The sequence below is a fragment of the Ochotona curzoniae genome, unplaced genomic scaffold (assembly GCF_017591425.1).
Source record: "Ochotona curzoniae isolate NIBS_2020 unplaced genomic scaffold, NIBS_Ocur_1.0 scaffold_2453, whole genome shotgun sequence".
NCBI classification, from domain to species: domain Eukaryota; kingdom Metazoa; phylum Chordata; class Mammalia; order Lagomorpha; family Ochotonidae; genus Ochotona; species Ochotona curzoniae.
The window spans coordinates 734,528-761,559 of record NW_024467094.1 but is presented as its reverse complement, the minus strand read 5'-3'; the positions used below and the strand labels follow the sequence as shown (position 1 = coordinate 761,559).

The 27,032-nt window shown below is 53.8% G+C and overlaps 1 protein-coding gene across 1 annotated transcript in view; it reads left to right on the top strand.

The window, feature by feature from the left end:
* EPN2 (epsin 2) overlaps positions 1 to 27,032 on the top strand; it is a 64,827-nt gene that overhangs the window by 25,944 nt on the left and 11,851 nt on the right. The window contains exons 2-8 of the mRNA XM_041001684.1: positions 3,323 to 3,444; positions 4,134 to 4,902; positions 6,668 to 6,838; positions 8,861 to 8,863; positions 23,565 to 23,677; positions 24,666 to 24,758; positions 25,089 to 25,263. Coding sequence (XP_040857618.1) covers positions 4,308 to 4,902; positions 6,668 to 6,838; positions 8,861 to 8,863; positions 23,565 to 23,677; positions 24,666 to 24,758; positions 25,089 to 25,263 — 1,150 coding nt within the window. The 5' untranslated portion in view covers positions 3,323 to 3,444; positions 4,134 to 4,307. The remainder of the gene's footprint in view (positions 1 to 3,322; positions 3,445 to 4,133; positions 4,903 to 6,667; positions 6,839 to 8,860; positions 8,864 to 23,564; positions 23,678 to 24,665; positions 24,759 to 25,088; positions 25,264 to 27,032) is intronic.

Here is a 27,032-nt window from a genome sequence, read left to right as displayed (position 1 = left end):
CATTCTCTTTCCGGTCTCCACTGACAGTGGAGAGCTGATGGTGTTTTTGAGTGTGCCAGAATTTCTTTCCCCAGCTTTTTGCCTGCCTGTGTATGAATCCTCTCACAAAAGGCTGGATTCTTGGGGGTAGTGGTGAGCCCCCCTGGGAAGGAGACAGCCCTCCAAGGATGGGGGCATGGTGCTGGAGGGCAGTCGCAATTAAGGCCTGCGGTGGTGTCTCTGCCTTGGTCTTTGAGCTGCCCTGTGGCATCAGTGAGGTGCCCCTGCCCTCTGTCGTGTGTCCTGTCCTCCTCTGAGGCGTGGAGGCAGACCACGTGATAGGTCTCTGGGCCCTCTGCCGTTCTCAGCTTCTTGTTTTCTCAAGTGAGTCTTTTCAGTCTGGGGCAAACGAAGCCCTGGCCTGTGGTGGCATTCACAGCTTCCCTTCCCATCTAGAGAGACCTCCAGGCGGCCTGCTCTGAATCGTCAGCATGTCAGGGCTGGGGCGCCGGCTTGGACTGTGGACTCTGTCAGCCAGCCCAGCGCCCAGCCTCCCTCCCCACTCCCCACCCCTCGGGAGACTGAGGTGCCCTTTCCGTGGCAGCAGAACCAACAGATTGGCTCTGCTGGTGGCAGTAGCTGTGGCTGATGGCCTAAGGAGTCTTTCCTGGCTTGGAGGACTAACTGGGGGATGTGTCCTGTGCTGAGGAAACTGTGGCTCTGGAAACGAAGGCTGCGCAGCTCCCCAGCATGTTTGAGAGGTTTGACGGATTCTGTGTTGCCCGCAGAGCGACTCCCCTAGGCCTGCTGAGTACAGGTTCTCTGCTGTGGGTTGGAGATTCTGTCAGTTCCATGTGTCCATGTGGTTCACAGTGGCTGTGTCATCAGTGCAGTTTGAAAACATGGGCTTTTATCGGGATGGGAACCTCAGCCTGGCTGTCATCAATGGGCCAGCTCCACTCATTCCAGCTCTGTGAATGTAATCACAAAGGTTTGCTGACCTTGAATAATAAATCCCAAGTTGACGTCATCTTGCTCTCTCCGTTCACAAGTATTTCCAGGTGGCAACAGGGCTTTGTGAACTTGTGTGCTCTGTTTTCCATCTTATTACAGATAGTTCCAAGTAATGCCGGACTAGGGGGACAGAGTTCCTAAAGGCGTTTCTCATTACTGAAGTTAGGGTGTTTGTCAGGATGTCGTTTATGAAAATCAGTCTGCATGCTTCCTGATTGGTTTTGTTTTTGCTTGGCTTTGGTCTAAATGTTTAACAGTGTTGGTTTTTCTTGATCGTTTTGACCAAGACACTCCCCTCTATCTACCCCCTTAGCCATCTATTTGGCCTGGGGTTGCTTAAGAGATGGCTGATAATTTGTGTCTTGATTGCACTTCCTCAGGTTTGAGTGAGGAACTGAGTGGGGGTGGGAGAGGGGATAGATTCAGGCTCAACAAACTGGAAAGGAAAGAAAATTAGCAAACTGAGAAGGAAAGTTTGCAAAGTGGAACTTGCAAACTATCCCCCAAAAGAACAAGAATAAAACAGAATTTCAGCTCTGGAAACAAAAGGACGTATCATGGGTGGCGTGGAGGGGTGCCTGGGGCTTGGAAGGAGTGAGTCCTGCCAGGTGGGTGCTGGGGGAGGAGGTGTTCAGTGCGTAGAGCCCCTTGCAGACAGGAAGGGGAGGAGCAGGGCCACAGTGAACTGGGCCAGGCCATGGAGGCTTATGTTCTTTCGCAGGGCTCCTGCTCTGGGCCCCACCTGCTGTGTGTGGGCCCCTCCCGCCTGACTTGGTGGGCCTGGAAAAGTTTCTCAGGGGACACCCGTGGTGTCGTTTTTCTTGGTAGGGACTTGCTGGCTAGATCTCTGCCTTCTCATCAGCTACCAGTCCAGAAAGCCATTCTTATCTGTAAACTTCAGAAAACAGCAGGCAGCTGTGCTACATAGTATGTTTTTCTAAAGTGTTTCTGACTGTAACAAGCATTGTAGTAACTTTTTCCTTCCCTAAAGTGTTTCACAGCATCCACCAGCAGGTGTCTTTGTAAATTGAGCCTGGTAGAGAAAGGCCCTACCTTGGTCAGCATCCCATCTCTTGCCAGCCCATGCTCACGGGACATGCTAGCTCCACTCCTAAAGGCGCTTCTGTGGGAGTCCTGTCTGGGCCTCATGGCCTCCTGGGGAATGGTCCTGCTGGGGGTCATCTTTCTCCAGCAGATGGCAAGACCCACAGGCAGCAGGGCCTGGCCGTGGTTCCTCTCTTAGGAAAGCCTTCATTTTTCCTAAGGGATTCTCAGCCATCTGAGCCCAGATCAGACCCACCACTTCTTGGGCTTATTAATCCATGCTGCTTCAGGAGCTGGAGAGAGGTGGCAGAGGCCTCTTGGGTGCGACTCCCTGCTGAGTGAACCCAGGTGGTTTGAAATGGAAGAGCCTGCTGATCCCTGAAGGAGGAAGGTGGGGCCATCTATTGTTGGTCCAGCAAGCAGCCTGGAGGAGAACCAGGGGTGGGTGGAGGTGGTGGGTCCCATGCTGGCTGGGGTTGGAAGAAGGGTGCAGCTCCCAGGCAGGCAGCCTTGGTGAGCCAGCTGTGGGACTCTAGGCCCCAGGCACTTCATCTCCACCCTGGGAAGAAGACTCCTTACCCAGAGGGCTTTCCTAAGCCTCAGGTGAGGCAGAGCCTGGCCCATAGTCCCCAGTAACCAGGCAGGCTGTGGGGCTGGTGGGGCTGGTGGAACCAGTGGAACCATGGTCTCCGGCCCCAGCACCAACAATATTGGTCTGTGGCCATTCCCGGAAACTTCCACGACTCAGATTCTTGGTTTTATGTAAGAGTCAAGAAATTCATGGAAGATGGGACTAGAAGATAGATGTGTTTTGGTGCAGGTAGTTACTGAAATACACACATAGTTTTTTGTTGTAAGTATTTTCCATGAAGCCTTCTTTGTTGTCTACCAGACTGCTCTTCCTGGAAATTGGGACACTGTTTCTCTTTTAAAAAATATTTATTTATTTATTTTTGTTGAAAATACATTTACGGAGAAAAGGAAAGACAGAAAGATCTCCCATCTGCTGGTTCACTCCTCAAGTGGCTACAACGGCTGGAGCTGAGCCAATCCAAAGCCAGGAGCTTCTTCCAGGCCTCCTGTACAGTACAGGGTCCCACGGCTTTGGGCCGTCCTCTGCTGCCTTCCCAGGCCCCAAGCAGGGAACTGGATGGATAGTGGAACAGCCAGTACGTGAACCTGTGCCCATAAGGGACACAGGCACTTGCATGTGGAGGATTAGCCTGTTGAGACATTGCGCCAGCCCAAGGATACAGTTTCTAACCTGTAACTTTTCACTCAACAGTGTTTGTTCCGAGTCAAGCTCAGTGCTGGGTGCTGGGTACTTCATCCGATCAAGACCAATGGGGGGCGCCAGACGCCTATACCAGAGCCCCTCATTGGAGACGTGGACCTCACCATAGCTCTGTAAGTGTTCCATGTGGAGGCAGAATGGTGTGTTTAAAGCTCCAGGCTGGGACAAGAGCCAGCTATTTTCAGGCTGTGTCATGGGGCCGGGTGTAGCAGGCGCTGGCTGGCCAGGTGCGGGTCTTACACCTCGCCATGGAACCCTCCTGAGGCCTGGAACAGAGAGGGTCCAGAGAGAAGTGCTGTTCCAGGGAGAATGCTGCCATGCTGCCGGGAGCACTGAGTAATTTTAAAGGTGTAGGTAGGCTTTTTGGGGGGTGAAGACAGGCTGGATAGGTGTGGCCTCCTCTCACCCTGGTGTAATTGTAAGTGGTCAAGATCAATTTCCCCAACTTCCTGATTCTTTCTTACTGCCCCCAGAAGAGCTGTTTATGAAAATGGAATGTAGCATTCACTTCCTTCTCAAGGCTTAACTGTGTTTACATTCTCACTCTTTACTAACTGGCTTGATGAGAAGATCTGGTCTGGGAAGAAAGATGGGTACTTGCCCTCAGGAGGCTGGGACATGTCCGCCCGACCCTGGCTCTGGCCAGTGGCCCGCACCTGTGTCCGCCCGACCCTGGCTCTGGCCAGTGGCCCGCACCTGTGTCCGCCCGACCCTGGCTCTGGCCGGTGGCCCGCACCTGTGCCCACCCGACCCTGCCCCGTGGCTCACGGCTGCCCTCGGCTATGTTCTGCTTCTTCCATAGGCACTGGCCCCCAGCCTCCCGCATCCACTGTGGCTCCACATGAGGAAATGATTGTGCCGGCGTCTTGCCTCAGGTTGGTTTCGGAAGCTGGCCTTCACAGGTTTCCTTCTGGCGGAGGCCAGGAAAGCATCTCTTTGTGAAGGGCCTTTTGACTTGGCAACAAAGAAAGCAAAAATGACGACCTCATCCATTAGAAGGCAGATGAAAAACATTGTGAACAATTACTCCGAGGCTGAGATCAAAGTCCGGGAAGCCACCTCCAATGACCCGTGGGGCCCGTCCAGTTCTCTGATGACCGAGATCGCGGACCTTACCTACAATGTGGTGGCCTTCTCGGAGATCATGAGCATGGTGTGGAAGCGGCTTAACGACCACGGCAAGAATTGGCGGCACGTGTACAAGGCACTGACGCTGCTGGACTACCTCATTAAGACAGGCTCCGAGCGGGTGGCCCAGCAGTGCCGCGAGAACATCTTTGCCATCCAAACCCTCAAGGACTTCCAGTACGCCGACCGTGATGGCAAGGACCAGGGCGTCAACGTGCGGGAGAAGTCAAAACAGCTGGTGGCCCTCCTCAAGGACGAGGAGCGGCTAAAGGCAGAGAGGGCCCAGGCCCTCAAAACCAAAGAGCGCATGGCTCAGGTGGCCACTGGCATGGGCAGTAACCAGATCACCTTTGGCCGTGGCTCCAGCCAGCCCAACCTGTCTACCAGCTACTCAGAGCAGGAATATGGCAAAGCCGGGGGCTCGCCGGCCTCCTACCATGGCTGTGAGTAACCCCACTGTCCCCAGCCCTTGCCTGGTCAAGTGCTGTGGGAAGATACAGCAGGGTGACAGGTAGGGTGGGTGCCCCGGGACGGGGGATGCCACGGAGGTTCAGCTGTGTTTTGGGTCTGGAATTGAGTTATAGGTACAGAAGGGCTTTCCAGGGCCTGCTGTCCCTTGGCTGCTGTGACTTAGGGCTCTCATTCTGTGTGTCTGGCCAGGGCCAGCCGCTAGCTCCGTGAGGCCTCACAGAAGGTGGGCTCAGGCAGGTCTTGCCAACTTCCGCCTCAGGGAAGGTCTGGCAGTGGAGGGATTGTCCTGCCACACAGACAATGGGGAGCTGGCTGTGTCCGGGCAGCCAGGAGGAAACAAATGCTCTCTCTTGATAATCTTGCTGCTTTAATCTGGTATTAAATGTTTTGCTGCTGACTGAGCTGCAGGTCTCTAGGGCAGCTCAGTGTATTATTCTACTGAGCATCACAGAGGGGAGAGATCGGGTGTCTGTCTCAGTTTTTAAAAGAGCGAGAATGCAAAAAGACCTGTACGCGTTGTTAGTGCCAGTGGGGCCTGCTGTTCTAATGTGCACATGAGGATTCTCGGGGATTCGGTTGCATGGCTGGGCGAGGCTGGTCTGCTCTGGTTTTGCATGTTGGATTACTTTGGGTCTTTGCCCAATGTTCAGAAGCAGTTACGGGGAACAGAAGTGGAGATCTGGGCATAAGATGCCAGTCTCCACGAGCCATCTTTGGTGTTCCGTGGGTTCACCTGGAAGGGTCCCAGAAACGGTGTTGTGTGGCCGGGTGGAGCCTCAGGAGGCTGTGTGGAATGGGGGATGTAGAAATCGAGTCTGGTGCTGCAGAAACCCAAGTGCAGATCCCAGACTTGGTCCCTTTTTGGACGCAGGGACGCCTTGTCAGCAGAACTGGACCCTTTTTTTTTTTCCCCTGTTTTTGAAAGGAAGTTGTTTGTAGTTTGGCAAGGCCCTGCTGAGCCTGGCGTGGCCAGTGGCTGTGTTAGCAGAGTGCTTCTGTTTCCTAGTTTGGCAGGTTTCAGTTTGACTCTGTACCATCACCATCGGCATTTGAGATCTGTGTCATCTGGAAGTTTGCACACCCCAGTCAGACTTCCTGTATCTAGGAATGCTAAGTGACTGTCAGCCAGGAACAAGCTGGTGTTTTCCTGTCCTGTTGCTGGGTTGTCCTTTGCTTAAACAAAGGCTATGAGCTTCTCGACACTGCTGAAAACAGTTTTCAGCCTCATTTCCAGAAGTCTCCCTCAGGGTTAAGTTGCACCGGAAACCAGGGAGACTGTTTGCTTTCTGCCCAGGGCCATCTTGGCCACTTCCGGAGAGGCTTACTCTGGCCCGTCCCTCCAGGGCGGAGTTGTTGTGATGCCCAGCAAGGGCAGCAGCTCTTCTCTGGTCACGCTTTTATTCCCAAGCTTCTGGGAGTGGAAATGTTGTCCTGCCTCGTGCAGGATGGTGGGGTGCTTCCGGGCGTGGGTGTTGGCACAGGAGCCTGCTTGTTGTTAGTCCTCCCTCCAGGCACAGGGCCTCCCAGGCTTCCGCTGGGCCGAGTCTTGAGCTGCAGCCACAGCTCAGATTTTCTGCTTTTTCTGCTTCCCTTGGCCCTTGAGCCTGCACTGCATGTCCAGGGTCAGAGTGTGGCCAGCAGACTCCGCAGCTCAGCCTGTACCCTTGCAGGGCCGCTGCACACCCTCTAATGGCGTGTCTCTCTCTGTGTGTGTGTGTGTGTGTCCCTGCCCAACAGCACCCGAGGCCTCGCTGTGCCCCCAGCACCGCACAGGGGTCCCGCTGGGTCAGAGCGAGGAGCTGCAGCCGTTGAGCCAGCGCCACCCTTTCCTGCCGCACCTGGGGCTGGCTTCCCGCCCAAGTGGCGACTGGTCCCAGCCCTGCCTCACTTGTGACCGCGCAGCCCGAGGTGGGACGGCGGTTTGCTTTCTTCCTTCCTAGAAATATGGGGCAGCTTGCTGGTGGGGGGTGCTTGCCGCTTGCTGTGCCAGCACAGCCAACTCTCTCCCTGCCTCCCGCTGGGCCTGGTGGCCTCTTCCCTGAGGTACCCACGGCCAGGCGATGCTACCACACAGCATCGCGGGTCAGCTGTTCACACTCTGCCGGCGAGGTGCAGGCCCCCCAGCTCTGACACATGGGAGGGGGCTGCTCCCCACAAGCCCCCACCCCCCCCATGCTGGTACAAATGCATGATTCAGATCTCACAATGCTGAGCAAATGCAGGATCCTCAGTGGGCAGGCACTGGAAGCCATCACCCTAACAGACGCCTGGATGCCATGCTGAGCAAAAAAAAAATGGGGTGGTTTTTGCTTCCCGATTCGCTTTTGTCCTTCCTGAAGTCCTCATTTCCGTGGTGAACAAGAGAGTTGGCTGCGCTGTCAGCGCGAGGGCACGTGTTTGAAGGTTCCTAATTGAACGGGTGACTGAAAATGCAGCTCCTTTTTCAATAATGTAGCCTGCTCAGAGCCTCCAGCTCTCACAGATTCAACTGGGAACAGAGTTTTGCTATTGGCTGTCACTGGCCAAAAAATGCCCTCGGTCTAGTCTCCCTGGGACCCCATGGGGCCGCAGCTCTGGAGGAGGCTGTGCCCTTGCCCTTTCATGCCAGGAGGGGCTGGAGGGCTGCATGCCACTCGCTGATAGGGCGGCTAGCCTCCACTCAGCTCTGGAAACCGTTCCTGCTCATTCATACCTCATTAATATTGGAGCTTGTTTGACTTGGGTATTCGCACCGTCGCTATATTTAGCTCTGGGCTAGTTTCATTATGCTCCTGTCTTCCCCTCATGGTTTATACAGGGTTCTGGCGGCTTCCAGGCTGACATTCGAGAACCCTGAGGAGGCGGCCCAGCCTGGTGCTGCACAGCTGTAAGGATGGGAACAGTCACAGTATGCAATGAGGGGCTGCCTGGGGGCCTGGGGCTATGCGTCCACCTCCCCATCTCTCTGGCCTTGTATTTGGGCTGTGTCCAGCAGGTTTCCACAAAGCTCCTTCAAGTGCCAACCTTCTGGTGCTGCTCCTGGAGGGCCTGGGCAGGGCTCTCCTGAGCCTTGGGGTCCAGCTGGCCTCCCTGAGGCATTTGTATTTTATAGAATCAGGTCTGTGCCCTCACCATGCTGGCCTGCCTCTGCTCCCTTGGCCTGGGTTTCCTCTCCACTCCTTCCCCCTCTCCAGTCTGACAAGACATTTAAGCTGCAGATTTTTCCTTTTAGCATGGATAGAAATTAAAGATAAAAATGAGTGTGTGTTATCTTTGACTACTTCTTGTGTGAGTTTTTGGCCAACAAGTGTTACATGGAGTTAAGCTTCATCCTGTAACTTTGTTTGTGCCTCTCCACACCTCACACCCATCACCTCATCACAGGCCACACGCTCAGTAGGCAGTGAGCTTGGGGCCTTCCAGGCCTCTCCTCTGTGAAATGGGGAGACCAGGGAGGGTTTTGCTTTGTGGGGCTGGTGGAGCGGGACCTTTCCCCTGTTTCTAGCTGTTCTGTCTTGGGGCCTCACCAGGTGGTAGGAGGTAGATGCTTATGGCACATGCTGCTGGATCTGGGTGCACCGTGGACGCCAGCGGTGGGGCTCACTCGGGACACGGCCTCGTGACGTTAGGTTTGCTTGCGCCTCAGTTTGCCTCCAGCCTCCTTGCTGATGCCTGTGCTGTCATCCTGCCATCCCCGTCTCCCGCTTCCCCCCATCCTGATCAGAATAAAGGATCTCAGCCCTGGGGTCCAGAGTGTCCCCTAGATGCCAGGCTCTCTGCAGGGTCCGTTCCAGAGTCTTACCTGGGTAGGCAGAGCTGTTCCTGGCGACCTCAGCCACCCCCCCCCCCCGCCAGCTCTGAGCCCCACTTCTCAGGCTGTGTTAACGTTGTGTCCCCACAGGTAGTGTCAGGTGTCTGCCTGAGGGCATCCCTCTGACCTCCCCTCTGTAGCCTGTCCCATCTGTGCTCTGGGTTCCCACAGCCCCTGTAGCATAGCAGTCACTATGTTTAGTGACAGGCCAGGCACTGTGCTAAATGCAGAGCAGATCCCCATGCCCTGTGTAGATCAGGAACTAATGGGAAGAAAAATGCAATGTAAATAAATTACACAGCCTGCTAGGTGGGGAGGACTCTGGGAACAGCACAACAAAATAACTGGCCAAGTGGTTTTATGGGAAGCACAGGAGTGGTTTACAATATTAAATATGCAAAGCTTGAAAGAAGAGGCAGGGCAAGCTGCCTGGAAGTCTGGAAGCACCTTCTGGGTCGAGAGGGCAGAGTGCAGAGGGCCAGAGGTAGAAGCCAGCCAGGGATTTGAGACTCAGCAGTGAGGCTGCTACTGAATGAGGGAGGTAGCAGGTGGGATCAGGGTGGAGAGGACAGAGGACCTGGAGGAGTGGGTGAACGTGGGGCCTTCCAGGCCTTTCCTCTGAGATTGGGGGACTATTTTTGCTCTGAGGAGGGGTCCAAGTTCAGAATTGGAAAGATTCACAGGACCCCTTTGGCCCGGAAGGAATTAGGGCAGTCAGAGATTGGAGCCTACAGCCAGACATGCCCCAGAGCTCTGGATGTGGCTGAGCTTTGAGTTTTTATTAAAGCGGGACCAGGAACCTTGCCTGGAGGGGTGGACAGTGGTGGCAGGAACAGTGTATGACTGTGGGCTGTACAGTTAGGACAGCTGAGGGTCAGCAGGTTTGCGTGTGTGAGAGGCAGATTGTCCGCATGGTACACAGTGGAGGTGCTAGGAAAGTCCAAGAGGTTGCAAGTCAGGGAGAGGAGTCAGGGCCGGGGATGCTGCTTGCTAGATGCTGGTGCTTGAACAGGCCTCTGTCCTGGCTTGCACAGCTGCTGTCCTCCCTGATCAAGGCTTGAAGCCTTGGCTTACTGTTCAGTGGCTCTCCCAGAATCTGAGCATGTGGTAAATCTGTGGGACTGTGTCTGTCGGCTGCAGAAGCTGCACAGCCCAGACCAGGCCTCTCAGATTTGCATGAGATCCCGTATGATGGCACAGCCAGTGGGGACGTGCCCCCAGGTATAAACGGTCTACCTGTTACCTTGCTCAGGGCTCTTCCCACTCTCCTGCTGAGCAGGACAGATCATGACGTTCAGCAGATGGGGAGAAATTGTGGAAGTTCCGTTTTGTTTGTTTTAAAGCTGTATGTATGTATGTACGTATACGTACGTATGTATTTGGAAAGTAGAGTTATGGAGAGAAAGGGAGAAACAGATCTTCCGTTCATTGGGTCACTCCCCAGATGGCTGTAATAGCCAGGAATGGACCAAGCCAAATCCAGGGGCCTAGAACTTCTTCTAGGTCTCCCACATGGTAGCAGGGGCACAAGCGCTTGGGCCATCTTCCAGTGCTTTCCCGGCTATAGTAGGGAACTGGTTTGGAAGAGGAGCAGCTCGGTCACAAACTGACACCCTGTGGCAGGCCACAGTGCTGTCCTCATTGCACAAGTTCTTGAGGTGGCAGGAACCTGCATCAAAGGCAGAAGGTTGAGCCACCCCTTGTGAGACTAGCACTCCAATTTGGAGCACCAGTCCTGCCAGCTCTACTTCTGTTCTGACTTAGCTTCCTGCTAATGTGTCTGGGGAGCAGCAGGTAATGGCCTAAGTACTTGGCCCCTGCCACTCATGTGGCATACCCAGATGGGCCTCCTCTCTCCTAGCTTGTGCTGGGCCTAATCATGGCTTTTGCGGCCATTTGGAAAGTGAACCAGGAGATGAAAGTGTGCGTGCTCTCGTCCTCTCTCTCATTCTCACCTTCTCCCTCTGCTTCTTGTTTCCGTGCTTTCAGTAAATAAGTAAATGAATCAATAAATTGACCTTGGAGAAGGGGAGGCAGATGATGTGAGAATCATTCCCACTACATGGAGACTAGAGAAGAGAGCACGGCTGCTGGCCCTGACTGCGGGGGCTTGATGCCACGTCTCTCCCTCCCTGTCTCATGTGCTGGGGTGGCTTCTGTCCAGGGCTGGTGAGGAGGGCAGCAAGACCCGGCTTAGCCTTCCCTGGCACCCCTTGCACAGCTCCCTGAATCACAGTCTCTGACAAAACGTGAACAAGTCCCAGGGCACCTGGTGCCTTGAATTTCTGAGTGGCCGTTAAGCTGCCAGAATTGTAGATTGATTGATTTGTTTGTTTTCTTGTTTACTTTTTCAATCTGTTACTCTTCTACTTATATAGTTAAAAAAAAAAAAAAAGCAGAATGCCAGAGAGCCACGGTTTTCTCTCCAAATGCCCACAGCAGGACTAGTCCTGGCCAAAGCCGGGAGTCAGGAGCGTGATCCGCGTCTTCCACATGAGTGGTAGGGATCCAGGGACTTGCTGCACCACCTCTGCCTCACTGCCACGTTGGCGGGAAGCTGGGCCAGGAGTGCAGACTAGGTATGACTCAACTAGCACTCCTGTGTGCCTTGAGGTGGCGTTGCCTACTGCACCACAGTGCCTGCTGCCTGCCCCAGCATTACTTTTTTTAAAGGACAGAGAAAAGAACCTTCATTGCCCATTGATTCATTCAGGTGAATCCTACATGAAGGCCCAGTGGAGGACTTGGCCATGTGTGGACTTCAGCCAGGTCTCCTCTGATGGCCCCTCATGTCTTGGTGGCTCCTTGGCCCAAGGAGGGCTTGTGCTGTCGTCCAGCGCAGAGAGGCTGGCTGTGGTACTGGGTCACATCTGTGCTGAGGGGACTGTTAGACATTGCCTAGGCCCCTGGCACTTTGAGCTTATTTGCCTGTGCCTTCCACCAGCCCAAGCCGTGATTTGCCCTGTGGTCACTGGAGGCCATGCCCATTTAGTATGCTTCGTCCTGCTTCATTCCAGCACCATCAGAGGATTCCAGCACCATCGGATTAAACAGATGCCAGAAAGAAGGAAGGAAGGCAAGAGGAACATCAGGGTGAGGAAACAAGGCAAAGCCAAGGCCAAGGGCAGACACATGGAGTGTGCACATAAGAAATGTTTTCGTTAGGGGGCTGGCACTGTGGTGTAGCATGTAAAACCACCACCTGAAATGCCAGCATCCCGTTTGGGCACCAGTTCAAGTAGTGACTGCTCTGCTTCCAGTCTAGCTGCCTGGGAAAAGCAGTGGAAGACGGCCCAAGTGTTTGGGCTACTGCCAACCATGTGGGAGACCAGATGAAGCTCCTGGCTCGGTTCTAACTGTTGTAGTTATCTGGAGAGTGAACCCACAGATGAAAGATTTCTGTTTGTGTCTTCCCATTTCTTTCAAATATGTTTAAGTAAGTATTAGAAGAAGAAGAACTAGGCACCAGAGAAAAGGAGTCTTCCACAGCCTAATTTTGAAAACCTGAGGATGTGGGAAATTGTTCAGAAAAGAAAATCCAAGGCATGGGTGTCGAAAACCTAGTGGTCAGGACGGCTGTATCTTCAGATCAGAGTGCCTGGCTTTGGTGCCTGGCTGACTCTCGGCTCCAGCCTCCAGCCCGTGCAGGCGGCAGGGAGGCAGCAGGTGGTGGCTGAAGTAATTGGGTTTTCTAGCACCCCATGTGTGGGACCTAGCTGGTGCCTGTTGCCCTGGACCTGGCCCTAGCCGTTATGTGCACTGGGGAGTGAACTAGCGATCAGAACACTCTCTCTCTCTCTGACTCTCAAATGTAAACAAAAGAAACCCAAACACAAGCAGAGCATTTGCTCCAGAAGTGTCCCTAGGCCAGTTTCAGGGATGCCCTGAGACGTGGGAGGTGGGGTGCAGCAGAGTGCTAAGGTCAGAGTGACACCATCAGGGAACTTGGGGGTGAGAGGCAGTTGGCAGCCACTAGCCAGGCATTTCCTGGGGTCAGGACTGTCCCTAGCCCTCGGGGCCTGCTACCTGACCGTGGTGTCAGGCTAGGAGTCTTGGTGGGCAATGGGAATCGGGTGACACATTACTTTGGGATATGAACATGTACCTTAAGTCCATGCAGTCAGTCCTGGTGGCCGAGGCAGGGAGGGCTGGTGGCACTGGCTTGCTCTGAAAAGAGTACATCTCTTGGAGTGGGGAACAACCACCAGGATACAGACTACACCCTCAGAGCGGCAGTCCCACAGGGGCCTTTCTGGGGGCACAACTGAAAGATACTCATCCTTGCTGTAAGAGCTTGAGACTGAAGTGGGGTTTCAGTGTGGGACATTGAGGTAGTTGGATGGGAGGTGTGGTCAGTGAGGTAGCAGAAACTGAGTCACTCCTCAGACTCTTAAATGATGAAGGCAGAATTGGAAGCAGAGTTTTGGGAAATTTTTCTTTTTTATTTTCTCAAAAATAGGCAAATATAGTGTACACTTACTATGATTTAGCATTGTATGCGCTATCTTTTGAAATCAATTTTTTTTTAAATGGATACTTGCTGTTAACAGTTCAGTGTTTGGGACACCCACATCTCATGTCAGTGTGTTTAGTTTGAGTCCTGGCTCCTCTGCTTCTTATTCTGCTTCCTGCTGATGCACACTTTAGAGGCAGAAGATGATGGCTTCAAGTATTTGGAACCTTGTCATCTGTACGGGAGACCTGTGCTAAGTTCCAGACTGCTGGCTCTGGCCAGGCCTGACTCCATCTGTTGTACGCATTTGGGAAGTGGACCAGCCGATCACCCATCTGCTGGTAAAAATTTATTTATTTTAGGATTTATGTATTTTTACTGGAAAGGCAGATTACAGAGAGAAGGAGAGACAGAGAAGATGATCTTCCTTCTACTGATTGACTCCCAGAGTGGCCGCAACGGCTGGAGCTGAGCCAGTCCAAAGCCAGGAGTTGCTTCCAAGTCTCCCACACGGGTGCAGGGTCCCAAGGCTTTGGGCCATCTACCCCTGCTTTCCCAGGCCTCAAGCAGGGAGCTGGATAGGAAGTAGGGCAGCTGGGACATGAACCAGCACCCATATGGGATCCTAGCATGTGCAAGGCAAGGACTTTGACCACTAAGCTACCATGCTGGGCCCATAAAATTTACTTCTCTATGAAGAGTATATGGTCCATTTCATGTAACTTTTTTCATATGATGGTATTTAATAAAGGAACAAATACTGTTTTGTTTAAAGATTTATTTTTTTTTATTTGGAAGATTTACAGAGAGAGGAGAGTGAGTGTACTATCCTCTGGTTCATTTTCCAAATGGTCACAACAGCCAGAGCTGAGCCAGTCTGAAGCCATGAGCTCCTGAGTCTCCCACATGGGTGCAAGAGCCCAAGGCTTTGGGCCGTCCTCTACTGCTTTCCCAGGCCACAAGCAGGGAGCTGGATGGGAAGTGAAGCAGCCCAGACTAGAACTGGTCTGGTACCCATATGCAGTGCTGGCACTGTATTCTGCCCCTTAGGCTTGTTACCGTGTGGACCCCAGAGTATTTTCTGTAAACTCTCAGTAAGCACAGGGGAACGTTTGAGTTGGAGAGCAAAGTTACACACCTGCTAACAGTGGGATGCTCAATAAACTGTCTAGTTTCAAACAGCAAATTTCAAAACAGTCTTTTAAAAATTGTGTGGGGCCCGGCGCGATGGCGCAGTGGTTAATGTCCTCGCCTTGCACACCTGGGATCCCATATGGGCGCCGGTTCTAATCCCGGCAGCCCCGCTTTCCATCCAGCTCCCTGCCTGTGGTCCGGGAAAGCAGTCGAGGACGGCCCAAAGCCTGGGGACCCTGCACCCATGTGGGAGACCTGGAAGAGGCTTTTGGATCCTGGCTTTGGATCAGCATAACATCGGCCGTTGCGCTCACTTGGGGAGTGAATCATCGTATGGAAGATCTTCCTCTCTGTCTCTCCTCTCTGTATATCTGACTTTCCAATAAAAAATAAAATAAATCTTTAAAAAAAATTGTGTGAATAAACAATAGAGAAGGCATAGAAGTCCATTTGTCTTGACTCAGGGAAATGAATCGTACCAAATCTAGTCTGTGTACCCTGTTCTGTTGTGATCTGAAGTGATCACAACAGAACTGCATGACTGCAGACTGCATGATCTGTAATGATCCTGTTCTTGCTGAAACCATCAGAGCAGCTTGGTCCAGGCCTCCCTGGATACCCCAGCAGCCAGCCTGCATGGCTCCTTCTGAGGGAGGAGTGTCAGGATCTTGCTTTGTGCCTCTGTGCATTTCTGCAGTGCTGTTTTCATGGGACCTGCTCATTTCCTGCCTCAGGCACAGACCACTGGGGTTTGAAGAGTACATTCTGAGAGCTTTGAAATACAGACATGTTTGGTGTGTTTCCATGGCTTCTCATAGGCTCAGGCTAAAGTTCAGCCACTAGTATTTGTTTAGTAGTAAGGTGCTGTTGTCTCCTATGGCCAGTCTCCTTTCCTTTGTTCCATAAGCCCCCAGCTTACTTGTTAGCTGCCCCAGGAGCTTGCAGTGTCTGAGTTCGGGCCGTACCTGTCGCACTGGAAGTCCTGGGACAGGCCCTGGGTGCTCAGCAGCCCTGGCTGCAGTGCTGCGAGACTGATTGCCAGTCAGGCTGGGGGCAATCCTTCTCTCTCCCTGTCTGGGTGATGCTGCAAGTTGATGTTGTAGATTAAATTTAGGGCCCTCCTGCTGCCTGCCAGCTCAGAGGGCCCTAGGTGACTGGCCTCTCCACAAAAATGTGTGTCCATTTGTGCAAGTTTAACTTGCGGCACAAAGAACCATGGTATGTTGCTCCAGAGAAGCAACAGCTGTGTACCTGTTGAGGTGTCTCCTCCTCTGTGTCACGGTGTCCCTGCCTGCTGGCCTGTGACTTTACAGCCCAAGTGTTTTCTCCAGTTTGACCCAGCACATCCATGTTTAACTTCCCTGGGCATCCTCGGGGATTGGCTCCAGGTCACTCCTCTCCTGGATGCTCAAGATCCCTGTCTGAGGGGGCGTGATGTCTGCATGTCACCCACACACTTGCCACCATGTGCTTCAAGTCTTCTCCAGATGACATCTAACACCTGGTGTGTCGGACGTGTCGCGTGCAGATGCTGAGCAGGAAGAGCCCCAAATGCACCCACATGTGGAGTCGCCTGACTCATCCCTGCTCTGGCCGCAAATTGTCAGTCATGTCCTCTGGTTGCAGGGATTGGCCCAGCACTGTCAGTCAGAGTGACGTCTCTTGCATGGTGACCTTGAGCTGTCAGAAGCCCCAGGCTGTGCAGTTTGTCATGATCATAGCGGAAGGTCAGGGCAAGGCCCTTGTCCCCAGAAGGTCACTGTGCTGATAGGTCTGAACCACAGGTCTCCACAGGGTTCTGTGGCTGTGAAAGGAACCAGAGAACACTGTTAGGGTGTGTCCTTCATGACTGCCTGACGCATCGTCAAAGCATCTTCCTCCAGAATGTTATTTTGCTCCTCTTGTGCGTTTCAGGCCAGCCCTGATCATTGAGGACCCACGGCTGATGGTTGAGACTTTGACCTTGAGGGGCAGATAGATGTAGGGCACTCACTGGCTCCCAGGATGTGAGGGGGGGGCGGTGCTGCGGCATGTAGCCTCGGCGTGCTGTAGCTCTTCCCTGGGCAGGTCTCTGTCCCAGTGTGAGGCCGGACAAGGAGGGGGCGGGCTGAGCTCTTAATGCCAAGGTCCCTGGGTCCCAGGATAAATCAGACTGCTTTGCCAGTTGGTTTTTTTTTTTTCCCCGTATAATTTCCATGTTGCTGCATAGCTGTACTTAGCAGTAAAGGACAAACCGTGGGCAGGTTAAGCTCTTTACTGTGTACCATGGGAAGACTGTGGTACTTCTCCCCTGGGCTACCACATGTGCATTATGTGTGCTTACGTCTGCGCTTTGCATGGAAACCCTTCTCTGTCCTCCTTAAGACCAGAGTTGTTGTAGTGCTCGGGGAAACATTATATATAAAGGTTTTTTTCATTTTTGTTTTGGGGGTGTGTGTGCTGTTTTGGATTATTTCTTTAGAGTTCCCTCAAGTGAGATTAATAGGAAAAGTAAATGAACCTCATTCTGTCTTAGAGGCATTGAATGCTTTCCAGGCAGACTGTGCCCAGCAGTGGGCAGAGGTGCTTGGCTGCTAGGGCCCAAGCCCATGGTGGGGGCAATAGATCTTTTTTTTTAAGGATTGTTACATGGAAATTACTATCTGAGGGGCACATTTTTTAAAATGTCTTTTTTTTTTTTTTTTTGGAGCAAGTATTATTCTAAGATGCTGGCTTGGGCATTTAAGTTCTTTGATTTCCAGTTCTTGACTAAATTTTGAGAGGAGACAACTTTTGTCTTGGTGAAGGCCCCCGCCTCACATGGGGCCTGCTTATAGGTTTGGGTCTCAATGTTCATGCCCCTCCTTGGACACTCCATGGCTGGGAGCAGCTCCAGGTGGGGCTGGCTGAGCCACACACACGGTGGCCCAGCAGGATGAGGCCTGTATTCCAGCTCCACCCAAGGAGGGGCAGGCTGTGGCTTCATGATATCACTGTGCCCAGAAATGGCAGGCACTGGGGCACTGAAGGGTGAGAGGAGCTCTTTCTGCCCCCACTTCCCGACAGGTGCTCCTGTGATGGGGAGGGTCTAGTCTGCAGCCCAAAAAGGAATGCGCAAATGGGCTTTTCCATTTCAGCCTAAGAGAGGTTTGAATCCTGCAGACAGATGGAGGATGGCCTTTCAGGCTCGGCCTGCCTTCTCCTCACGTTCAACCTTCTTGTCTGTCTAGTAACCGAGGCTGCAGGACCTGGGTGGGTAGGGAAGCTGTGACTAGTTGAACCAGAGACTCCTCTTGCATGTGAGCTGTTAGATGCCTGGCACCTGCTCTTGTCCTGACCCACACCAGCTGATCCAGCCTATGTCTCCCTGTAGCATACAACAGGTAGAGGATGTGGCTGCTCTCAGCTGGCGTGTAGTGCAGAATGTGCAGTGGCTCCATGGGAAAACAAAAGTGCCTGGAACCAGTACTAAATAAAATTGCAAAACCGCCTGCCCTGTGGAGGTCTGCCCAGGTGTGTCTGGTGGCACAGCAGGGCAGGTACTTGGGGAGACGGCCTTGGCAATGACATGGGTGGATGAGCATTGCAGGATAGGCAGGCAGAGACTCAAGGCAGCGAAATGCCCTGTGTGGCAGGTGTCTGAGGAAGATGGAGGGCTGACCAGGGCCCAGGCAGCTGGGAAGCCATGGTACTGGAGCCAGACAGCAGAAGCAGCTCCATTCCTTGCATGCCAGGAGTAACCCTTGGCAGCATGGGACACAGTGGGAGGGCCCTGGCGTGTGTGCTGGCTGAGGCTTGGGTCAGCTACAGACACGCCCCACCCCAGGCATCCTAACACTGTGGCAGTGGCTCCCAACCAGCTGCTTGCTGAGGCCTGCAGGGAGGAGGCTTCCTTCCCCTCCTTTGCTGCTGGTGGGTGGCGATCCCTGGAGAACTGTCATGGCTACTTGAAGGCCCACCCCCACTACAGCATGCATTCGTGTTCACTGTGACAGGTCATATTCAAAGGAGCTGCCAGAAGTGTCCCTTGCGACAGCATGCATACACACACACACACAAATCCATACCCACACACCCTACCCTGCTCACAGGACCAGATAGATGTGAGCAGGGCTGGCCAGGACCCTCGGTGTTCAGGAACATGGCTCTTGGGACAGAGTCTCTGTCAAGTGCACCAGAGTTTGTCCACCATTGCCAGCTGCCGTCCAGGCCCAAGTCCCCAACACTGCTCTGCTTAGACACCCCAAAGCCCCTCCCAAGACCCTGAGTGCCCAGAGCCCTCTTGTCTTGTGCTCTTGGGTGTCCTCCCCTCAGGTCCTGCAGGGAGCAGGAAGGGCAGGTTCCCTCAGCTGCGATTCCCTCTTCCTTTGAGGTGTTGCTTGTCTGTGGGCTATCCTCACAGGAGGAGCAACCCCTGAGAACAGGCCTTCCTCCGGCCTGGTAGTGAAACAGCCCAAAGCTGGGGATCTAGGTCCTAGGTCTTGGCTAGAATGCTGACTCTGTTGCCAGCCAGCCACATTACCCTCTGGGCTCTTGCTTCCTCTGTGAGAAGGGCTAATGACTAAGGGCACGTCCCCAGGGCCCAGTGATAGCTCTTCCTGGCTGAGGTGTGGCCATGTTACTATCCCTTTAAGCCCCAGTCCTGGCCTCTCGGTGTGGAGCTGGGTTCACTGAGAATGAGCATTGTACTGAAGAACCTAGGCGTTTTCTGCCTTTTGTGATTCTGCCTTAATGGCTTGGCTGGGGGCTGTGTGAACCTCAGGCCTGATAGTCTACGTGACACCTGGCAGGACACCTGGCAGGTCACGTAGGCAGACCACTCCTCAGGAAGGAGGTACCTGGTGTTTGATAAGATTCACAGCCCAATAGCTCATCGATTTGTACTTTTTGAAAATTGCTTGTTTCAAACCCACCAATAGAAGCCTACTAAATCATGACTGTATAATTAATAGCCTGAAATGTATAAGAACCGGGGGGGGGGGCTTGGGCTCTCAGGGCTTCCCTGGCTCTTCTGGCTCGCGCTTCTTTTGTCCTCCTTGCAGCCTCTGCTGCGGCTGCCCCTCCCCCGCCCAGCCATGCTGGGCTGGGGGAGGTCGCTGGGTTACCTAGGCTAACCTGAATAAACCACCTTTTTGCTTCAGCACCGACTTCAGACTTGATGATTATCTGGGGGTTTCAAAAACCGGCACAACAGTACACCTGTCACATGCTGGGCTCTGTTGTACATGCTTGCTGTTTGGTGGTCTGCTGTCACAGGGAATGCAGTCCTTGAGGACCCTGTGACTTGGGGCGGACAGCATGGGGACCAGCGCAGGTAGGAAGCACAGCTCCCCGGATTCCCCCCCTGGGGGGCAGTGTCAGGAAGCTGAGCATGCAGTGGAGAACTTGGCTGGGTGGAACACAGGGTCAGCCATCAGCAGCTGCTTCCTGTCGGGGGAGCAGTGAGGAATGAGAGGCGTGGTCCTTACTTCCTCCTGTGCTAACATACTAAACATAGGTACCGGGCATTGCCACATCCCACGCCTGGCTGTGGGACGTGTCTCCTCCTGTGTGAGAATCAGTGATTGCCAGTGCCCTCCTTCTGTCCAGCCAGGGTTGTCCTGAGAGCCCCTGCTGCTGTTGTGTTGCAAGCAGGAGCAGCACTCCAGGGCCCAGTGCTGCACCTGCTCACACTGTCCCCACCCTCTGTGTGTCCCTGTTCCTCAGAGCCCTGTTAGACCAAGGAGGCTGGACCTGGGTCCCCCAGAGTGTCCCGGCATGGCTCTGTGCATCTGAGCCTCCTGCTGCACTCAGCCTGTTCTGTGAACTGTCCTTCTGCAGTATGGCTCCCATTCGTGTCAGTGTTTTGCTGAAAGCTAGGCTGCAGTTGCGGCAGCCTGTCCGCTTGTTGCAGAGCCACCTTTCCTGGAGACCAGCTGCAGTGTGGCTGTTTTGGACTTAATGCACTCCTCATTTTGAAAGCTGTTTGGCATTGCTGCTGTTCATTTTTAATGCTGCCTGAGATGGTCTGAGTTTGTTTTCTGGTAGTTGGCTGCTCCCTGCGAGGAGACAGAGGACCCTGCTCAGGACATCGGCTGGGGTGTCCTTGGGAAGCCACAGGAAGATGTTGCTTCAAGCACCACCCTGATGTTTAGTATTGAGAATGGAGCTTTGCTGGTGAGGAGGAAGGGTCACTGGACAGAGGGCCTGACCCGGCAAGGGGGGTTTTCTGCCTTGTGGGCCCCAGTGGAGAAGGGGTACCATGTGATGTCACGTGCCTCAGTCACCCTCTCCCAGGGGTCTGCTGCGCTGAGTGGGCCCACTGCTGTTCAAGCGTGGGGACAGCATTGATGCACTCGGCACTTTGCCGCCACCTCACCCCCAAGTGGTGTGCCCAGGGCATGGGCAGTAGCAGTGGTGCTGAAACCCAGCTGGGTTTTGCTCTGGCCCCTGGAGCCGGAACACAGCATTCTTGCCGAGCTGTCAGTGAGCCCAGGCTGGGCACACACGGTGACAGGTTCTTCACTCCTCATCTGACGTCTTGTGAGGTTCCCGTCTTCGTTCTTCTGATTGGTACCGTGTAACCAGCAGATGCCGCTTCCCTACTTTCTAGGAAAATTGCGAAGCATTGCTAGTAAGAAGTGATTTCCCGTTTCTAACTCAGTACCTTGTGTTCTGCTTTCAGAATTGCCTGAATGCAGCCAGCTGATGCATCTTTATTACAAAGCATTTCTGCCGTTGCTTTAGACACACACACAGTGCAGGCCCTGCCTTGGGGGTCCCGGGCCGGCAGAGTGACGGTTGGGGAGACAGTGTCTGAGCTAGCAGGAGCTCCCAGCTCTGCTGTAACTGCATTCTGAGGGACATGTCATAGATGCCAAAGGGGAGGAACTGAGGCCCACCCGTGGTGGTTCTCCTCGACCTGTGAGTGGGAACTCTGAGCTCTTGTAGGTGGGGTGTTCATAGAAGGGGAAGCCTCTGGTGCATCTGCTACCCCATCAGTGAGTCCTGCCCCCACTCCCTTCCCCCCAGAGCGGGGCTGGGACAGGAAGTGTCACGGCGCTGAGGGGTGATGGCATGGCCGCGGGGCCCTGGGTCCATGCATCCTCACATCCTCAGAGCAGGGCCCAGCGAGGCTCAGGTCCATTCAGGCCTGGCTCACAACGGCAGCTGTGTTCCCTGTCCTGTGCCTGGCACAGAGGCCCTTTGTGAGGCTGAGACACTGACACTGAGGCTCGCACGTCCCTGTGGCACACGGCCTGGCTCACCGCCGGGGCTGTGGCAGTGAGTGCGGCCACCTGCGGAACTGAGAGCTGTGCATCCGCCTGCACAAACCACAGCCCTGGGGGATACCCTCTGTGTCATTTCCACTCTGATGTGGTGAGTCGTTTCCGCACGTGCTGGCTGTGCGCTGTGTCAGCAGCATCCGGGAGAGTGCACATTTGCATTTGAAGCCTCGCAGACTCACTGAAGCACTCAGGGACTAGGGAGGCCTTGCTTCCCCAGCCTGGCCTGTGGAGAGCTGGGCACTGCTCCCGGGCCTGGCTGCATCGGGTCAGCGTGGGGTGTGCAGTGGAGCCTCCTGCTGTCTGGAATTCTCACTTGGTGATAGGCAGTGTGTCTGATGTGTGCCCCTTCAGCACGGAAAAGCCCAAACATGAGCCTTCTGATCTGCACAGGTGATGCTGGGGGAAAGAATCCACAAAAACCTAGGTGCTGTTAAGTACCCTAGTTATGAATGAAGCTGGGTTTGAGGACTTTGTGTTATCATCCAGCTATATTTCTCAAGAAGTATGTTAGAATACATAATTGGGTGCTGACTCTCAGATCTTATGTGCTTTCATGTAAAAGTACACATCCGTTTTTGTAACTGCAGTGTCACTTTTGCTTCTTGCCCCATCTGTGCTGGTTAGAGGAGACACAAGGCAGTTTGGTGCCTGTTTTGCACTGTTCTCTGGTGCATCTGCTGCCCCATCAGTGAGTCCTGTCACCCAGAGCGGGACTGGAAGAGGAGGTGTGATGCCACTGAGGGGTGATGGCGTGTCCTCGGGGCCCTGGGTCCATGTTGTACCTTGCGTAACGGGAGTTTTTCCAGTGTAATTCTTATCGTGGTGTTTCTAAACACTTCCATGAGGTAATGCCTCTCTTGGCAGCATCAGCTACCCCCTCCTGCCCCAGGGCAGCCTGTGCCATCATCTCCCTGGTTCTTCCGTAGATGACCCCGAGGTTGTCTGCCTTATCCCTGGCCTTCATGAAGGGTCAGTACCGCATGTAGCTTATCCCAGAGGCAGATCCTGAGGGGGTCTAGATTCAGGCAGGGCAGCATAGGCGAGCAAATCCTGCTGTGTAGGATTGCTAGAGTGGCCTTAGTAAAAGAGCAAGCTAGTACACAGTTGAGCTATTTGTAACAGCTGCCTCCATCTCTCCATGCACCGAGCCGACTGGTATTTGCCTGTCGTGTGAGTGCAATGAGGGAGAGGCAGAGCACAGCCAGGTGCCCAGGGCAGACTCTCTGCGGGACAGGTAGGTCAGGTTGGGAGAGTGGGAGGGAGGAAGGCTGTAAGCTGAGGCGGCAGGCATGCAGGGCCAGGAGGACAGCCAGGAGCTTCACATCTCATTCCAGAGGCTCCTGGGCTCCCTAATGCACAAAACTTGCTGGGGTAGGCCTCACATCTTCGCCCACATGAGTATGACTTCCTCGCTTGGCTTATTACAGCAGCAGGGAATTCACGTCCCATCCTTCAGTCTGAACTGTCTTTCCAGGAGCTGCCTATAGGTGTTCAAACTAGCTGGGAACTTAACAAAGAGACATTTCTAAGGTCAGTGTTTAGTATTAGCACAGCTGTCCAGGAGTACTACACACACCGGTGGGCTGTTTGTAATCGTGTCCTGTGATCCTCAGCCCTACAAGATAGCAGCAACAACTCCACCGTGGGGTGTCTGGGGAGCCTTGTGGGTCCCGGTTCCTTGATCCTGGCTGAAGGGTACGCTTGTCTCTGCCTTCCAGAACTCCACTCGGGGTCTCTGCATCTGTTCCTGTCTTCTGAGGTACTGGTGCTCAGGAGGCCTGGTCCCCAGGACAGCATCTCCCCTGACGCCCTGTGACTTACACTGTACTTGGGAAGCCCCATTGGACTCTGTTTTTAAGCTGAGATGTCTGTAATCCTTCTTACCTTCTGGATCGTTAAGCTCTTGTGGATCTGAGATGGGAATGGATTGTGGCTTGACCAGGAAGTACTGGGTGTGACAACCCTCTTTTGCTATATGATGTGACTGGTGACGTTGCCTTCTCCCTACAGCCACCTCCCCACGGGTGTCCTCCGAGCTGGAGCAGGCCCGGCCTCAGACTAGTGGAGAGGAGGAGCTTCAGCTACAGCTGGCTCTTGCCATGAGCAGAGAGGTGGCTGAGCAGGTAAGTGTGTGTGTGGGGGGAGGACACACTGCCCGCAGTGGAGATAGGTGGACCGTGCTTGCTGTCAGTGTGGTCCTGTCGCCTACCTGCCTCCCACTGTGCTGGCCAGCGAGGCCCCATGCAGGGGCAGTTGGTCAAGCAGTGGTAAGGGTTGTGTGGGGGGAGAAGGCCAGGTGAGAATCCAGGAAAATGAGAGGGGCTGTGTTTCCAGTGACTGGAATATAGGCTGTGTGGTCTGTTCCCCTGGTTCCTCTCATTCTTCAATACTGGGAGTGAAAGGAATGCAGAGATTGAAGTGACCCTGCCATACTGTCACCCTTTGATCGGAGGGTGGGTGAGCCAGGGGTGGCCCAGAGGAAGGCCTTTGGGATACTGAGATTTTAAGTATCCGCACAGCCCCTGTCATGGCCTGTGCATCCCAGTGGTGGAGGTGCTCAGCAGAAGCTGCTGTGGAGCCCAGGGACACAGGTGGCAGCAGCCTATTTTAATTAATATTTATAACACCACATGAGAAATACACTCATTTTTGCTAAACCATTATGTAAAAGCTGGGGCAGCCCTGTCTTTTGCATGTTGGTGATTTTTGCCTTCAGTAAATACAATGAATCTTTTCTGTTAGAATTCATGGAAATGCAGAGCTATTTTCTGGAACATTCACAGTAGGAGGTGGGAGGATGGGTGATTTTCATCTCTCCTTCCCGGCTTGTCAGATCTGTGTTTCGTAAGGGAGACATACTGTGCCTATAAATAGAATTATAAAGCCACTTTCATTTTGAGAATAAAAAGTACTGTAGATGAAGCATTCCCTGTTCCCTGATTCGGTGGCGCCTGGGCCAGTCCACCCAGCAGGCTCATGGGGGGGATCGCTGGTGCAAGGGCAACACAGAAGGCAATGTGCTCAGCCCCACATGTACTCTGCTGGCCCTCACTGCTCTGCCCGTGCAGTAGTGCCCACCCCAGTGCCCACAGCTCTGTGGTCCCTCCACAGGAAGAACGCCTCAGGCGGGGCGATGACCTCAGGCTGCAGATGGCCCTCGAGGAGAGCCGGAGAGACACCGCCAAAGTTCCCAAGAGGAAAGAGGTGAGAGAGTGTCCTGTCCCCCACCACAGGGGTGCCCCCAGCTTGAGGGGACACACACACACACACACACACACACACACACACACACACACACACTCCCCAGACCCCTCGGCTGTGGCGGGAGGAGAACGTTCAGGTCTGTCATCTGAATTGGGCACTGTTAGCTGAGCTATTGCCTGGGGTGAGCCCACCCAGTGTCGGTCCTCATCATCATCATTCTTGGGGTGAGGACCCCCCCCGCAACTAACAGGTAACTTGGTCCAGGTAGTAGGAAGGGTGGGTCTGTCCTCAGGGTGGCCGCGTGAAACCTGTCTTCTCTCTGTTCTGAAGCACGGTGCCCGCCCGCCGCAGACGCCTCTCTTGGACTTGCTGGATGCTCTCCCCAGCTCAGGCCCCACCACCCAGAAGTCGGAGCCCTGGGGCCCGGCAGCCTCTGCAAACCAGACCAACCCCTGGGGCGGCCCGGCAGCTCCTGCGAGCGCTTCAGACCCCTGGCCATCATTTGGTAAAAACCCTGCTGTTGATTTGGCTTGCCCGCTGGTCGGGTGAGGAGGACAAGCCGTGCCTTGCCGGGTCGTTTGGGGGTGTCCAGGTGCATCCAGACACTGATGGCGATGTCCATCAGGCCCTCGTCCTGTGCCTTGAGGACAGTGGTGCAGCCTTCTCTTTCTCTGCCTGGGTAGGGGGAGAGCTGACTTCCCCTATGCTGCAGAAATGACCTGCCCCTCACCCAGGGCACATCTCGGCTCTCTGGGCCGCAGAGCTGCGCCCGGCATCCCCGCTGGGTCAGCACGAAGGAAGGGCTTGGAGCCATTGCTGCGGCCAGCTGCAGACCACCCTGTACTCAGCACCGCTACTGCTGGGATTGCCCTTCCGTGGTCTGCAGGCCGAGCGAGGAATGGAAGCCCAAGTAAGAGTGTGTGGTGCATAGTGTGAACCAGAACTGCAGCACAATTAGTTGGATCTGGGTGATCATCCTGGAGACAGGAAGTTGTGGGTTTTTTTTGTTTTTTAAAGACTTATTTTAGTTTTCCTTTAAAGGCAGAGTAACAGGGAGAGGAGGAGAAACAGAGAGAGAATCTTCCATCCACTGGCTCGTTCCCCAAATAGCTGCAGCAGCTCGAGCTGTGCTGGTCTGAAGCCAGGAGCATCTCCCTGTCTCCCACATGGGTGCAGCCACCCAAACACTTAAGGTCATCTTCTGCTGCCTTCCCAGGTCTGTTAGCGGGGAGCTGGATCGGAGGTGGAACAGCTAGGACTCAAGCCAGCGCCCATATGGAATGCCAGTACCTCAGAGACTTACTACACCATAATGCCCTAGCCTAAAAAAAAAAAAACCATAATGCCCTCGCCGAAAGTGTTTCTTGATTGCTAGAGGGAGAGAAGGGTGGTCCTCAGCTTCACAGTTTGCGTGGTGTGCTGTGGGCCTTGTCTGGTTAACTCTGAGGGTCTTGGGACATCATGATTGTATTCCTTGTTTTCCTAAACTGGAAACATCTTTTGTATTCAACTTGGATTCCTAAATGATGGCCTAGGTGTCGTGCCGGGCAGGAGCCCTAAGACCAACAGGCCCTGACTGGCAACGGACAGCACAGGACACCATGTGATGGCAGCACAAAGCATCTGGCCACCGGCCAGTGGATGTCCCTAGAAGAACCCTGGGGCAGGGTTCAGCGCAGGGGCCAGGCGGTGTGCTGTTAAGTTCTCAGGAAAAGGGCTGGACAGGCAATTAGAAGCAAGGAGACTTGGCTTGAGACCTGCCCTGTGTACACTGGGCAACAGGTGGGAGAGAGAGGCTGGGCAGCATCCAGGTCACTTGGGTCCTAGTCTTAGCCTTGCCAAGGGTTTGGCAATGGTCTAGAGGTGGTGTTGACACTGAATGTACTTGGGGGCTGCTCTTTGTGCCTCCCTCCTCAACAGGTGGAATCCACACCCTTTTTGGCAAGAGTCTTCTCGAGCCGGCACAGTTGTACAATTTCCGCTCATCTGAGACCTGTGCAGGGAGACTGGGAGGGAGGCTGTGTGGCTGTGGTCTTGCCAAGCCTTCCTGGAGACAGTGTGAGGCCAGAGCTGAGAGTGCTCCCAAAGCCGTGGCCTGGCAGCAGCACGTCCTTCTGCGTAAGGGCTTTGACTTGATTTCTAGCAATTTTTTTGGTTTATTTTCATTTTATTTGAAAAGTGTCAAAATAATAAATATATATTTAAATTAAAAACATATATATATATAATAAATATATAAACATTTTAAAAAGAAAAGTGTCAAAATAGATGTCC